Source organism: Penaeus monodon, chromosome 28 (assembly GCF_015228065.2).
Source record: "Penaeus monodon isolate SGIC_2016 chromosome 28, NSTDA_Pmon_1, whole genome shotgun sequence".
Taxonomy (NCBI): domain Eukaryota; kingdom Metazoa; phylum Arthropoda; class Malacostraca; order Decapoda; family Penaeidae; genus Penaeus; species Penaeus monodon.
This window is the reverse complement of record NC_051413.1, coordinates 39,154,944-39,156,523: the sequence shown is the minus strand read 5'-3', so window position 1 is coordinate 39,156,523 and position 1,580 is coordinate 39,154,944. Positions and strand designations below refer to the sequence as shown.

The 1,580-nt window shown below is 35.7% G+C and overlaps 1 protein-coding gene across 1 annotated transcript in view; it reads left to right on the top strand.

The window, feature by feature from the left end:
* LOC119591581 (proton-coupled folate transporter-like) overlaps nucleotides 1-1,580 on the top strand; it is a 12,739-nt gene that overhangs the window by 6,545 nt on the left and 4,614 nt on the right. The window contains exons 2-4 of the mRNA XM_037940342.1: nucleotides 224-340; nucleotides 779-989; nucleotides 1,122-1,270. Of these exons, the coding sequence (XP_037796270.1) occupies nucleotides 236-340; nucleotides 779-989; nucleotides 1,122-1,270 (465 nt within the window). The 5' untranslated portion in view covers nucleotides 224-235. The remainder of the gene's footprint in view (nucleotides 1-223; nucleotides 341-778; nucleotides 990-1,121; nucleotides 1,271-1,580) is intronic.

The following is a 1,580-nucleotide window of genomic DNA, read 5'->3' as shown; positions in this document are numbered from 1 at the left end:
TGCCTTCAAATAAGATATATTCAATAATATTGTTAAATCCTTGGGAAGAATGTAGCCTCTGCATTTTGTATATGATATCCTAGTCCAGTCTTTCAGGACCATAGGGATTCACTTGTTGGAAAGAAGTGGAAGGAGAAGGGGTCAGAAGGCTGTGTAAAAATTTAGGGATTAATGTGGCAGTAAGGGTTCAGTTGAGGGTAATTAGTTTCCTTCTATTTTTTAAGGTTACTAGTGAATGATGGCGACTGGATATAAGGTAACGGTAGAGCCCGTCCTCTTCCTGTACATGTTGGCTGTGTTCATGTTATATGCAGCACTGCAGGATCTTATCTATACAAAGGTATGTATAATTTTATTGATAATCTGGAGCTACTCAGCTGGGGAATTCTTTTGCTCAGAATAGTTGGGTACCATGAATGTCAGCAGTAAGTATGGGATTTGAAGGAGTGTAAAGAATTACAGGGAGTGAAATCTGGGAATAAGTAAGTTTTTGTGATACATTTAATTACATGTATGTTAGAAACATATCTTTATGTTAGTTCAGTGAAAGAGAAAAAAAATGTGCAATATACAGTTGTATGAGTGGAATGTAGATAGTCAGGATCATTTGTTGATTCCTAGATCATTCTTACATATGTTATGATAAAATTGTTAGGTGAATATGTGATGTTGTTATGATGCTAGAGATTAGACAGTTTGATCATAAAAAACTGTTGCTTACTATCACTGATGAAGTTTCTAACCATGGTTTTAATGTGTATTCTTTCCAATATTCCAGGTGTGTCTCCAAGACTTTGCAAAAAGAATATGCCATGATTTATACAATCCAGAAAATCGCGAGGCTCTTGACGTTGTTCAGACAGGATCATCGCACTGGGTTCTGGGGTCAACCCTCATGTTAGCCCTGCCTTCCATTGTAACAGCTCAGTTCTTGGGCTCATGGAGTGATACATATGGCCGTAAAATACCAATGCTTTTGCCACCAGTTGGTAAGTGCTTACAAGCTGTTTTTTCAAATAATAATGATCATGATGCACTTTAAGGCAACTCTAAAAGTAATAATGCTCTTTAGAAAATCTTTACTTAGTTCCCAAAATCCTTTTTTTATTTGTGATTTTCAGGTGCAATGTTTGCCAGTCTTCTCTACATAATCATGAGCGTTCACCTGTATCAGACACCTGTCAGCCTCGTTCTTCTGGCGTCCTTCCTCACAGGGTTATGTGGAGGGTTCACGTCTTGCATTCTTACTTGCATGAGCTATGTGGCACAGGTAATATTTCAAGTTGATTTGAGTCTAATGATAATGAAATAGAACCTGGTTATTCCTATTTCTGTATTTCGATTGTTTAGGTAGGTGATCTTGTTTCAGGACAAGGCATCTACTCTTAAATTTGCTTCTTTTTTATGTATACATATATTGTGAATATAGCGGTTTTTTTTGTTTTACGGATAGTGATTTCATAGTACTATTTCTCTTCTTTTATCAATTATTATACCAATTATTTTATGCATAAAGGGAAATCCACATTTTCACCATTTATTTCAAGGGTAGATATTCAGTTTGTATATGATAATTATTC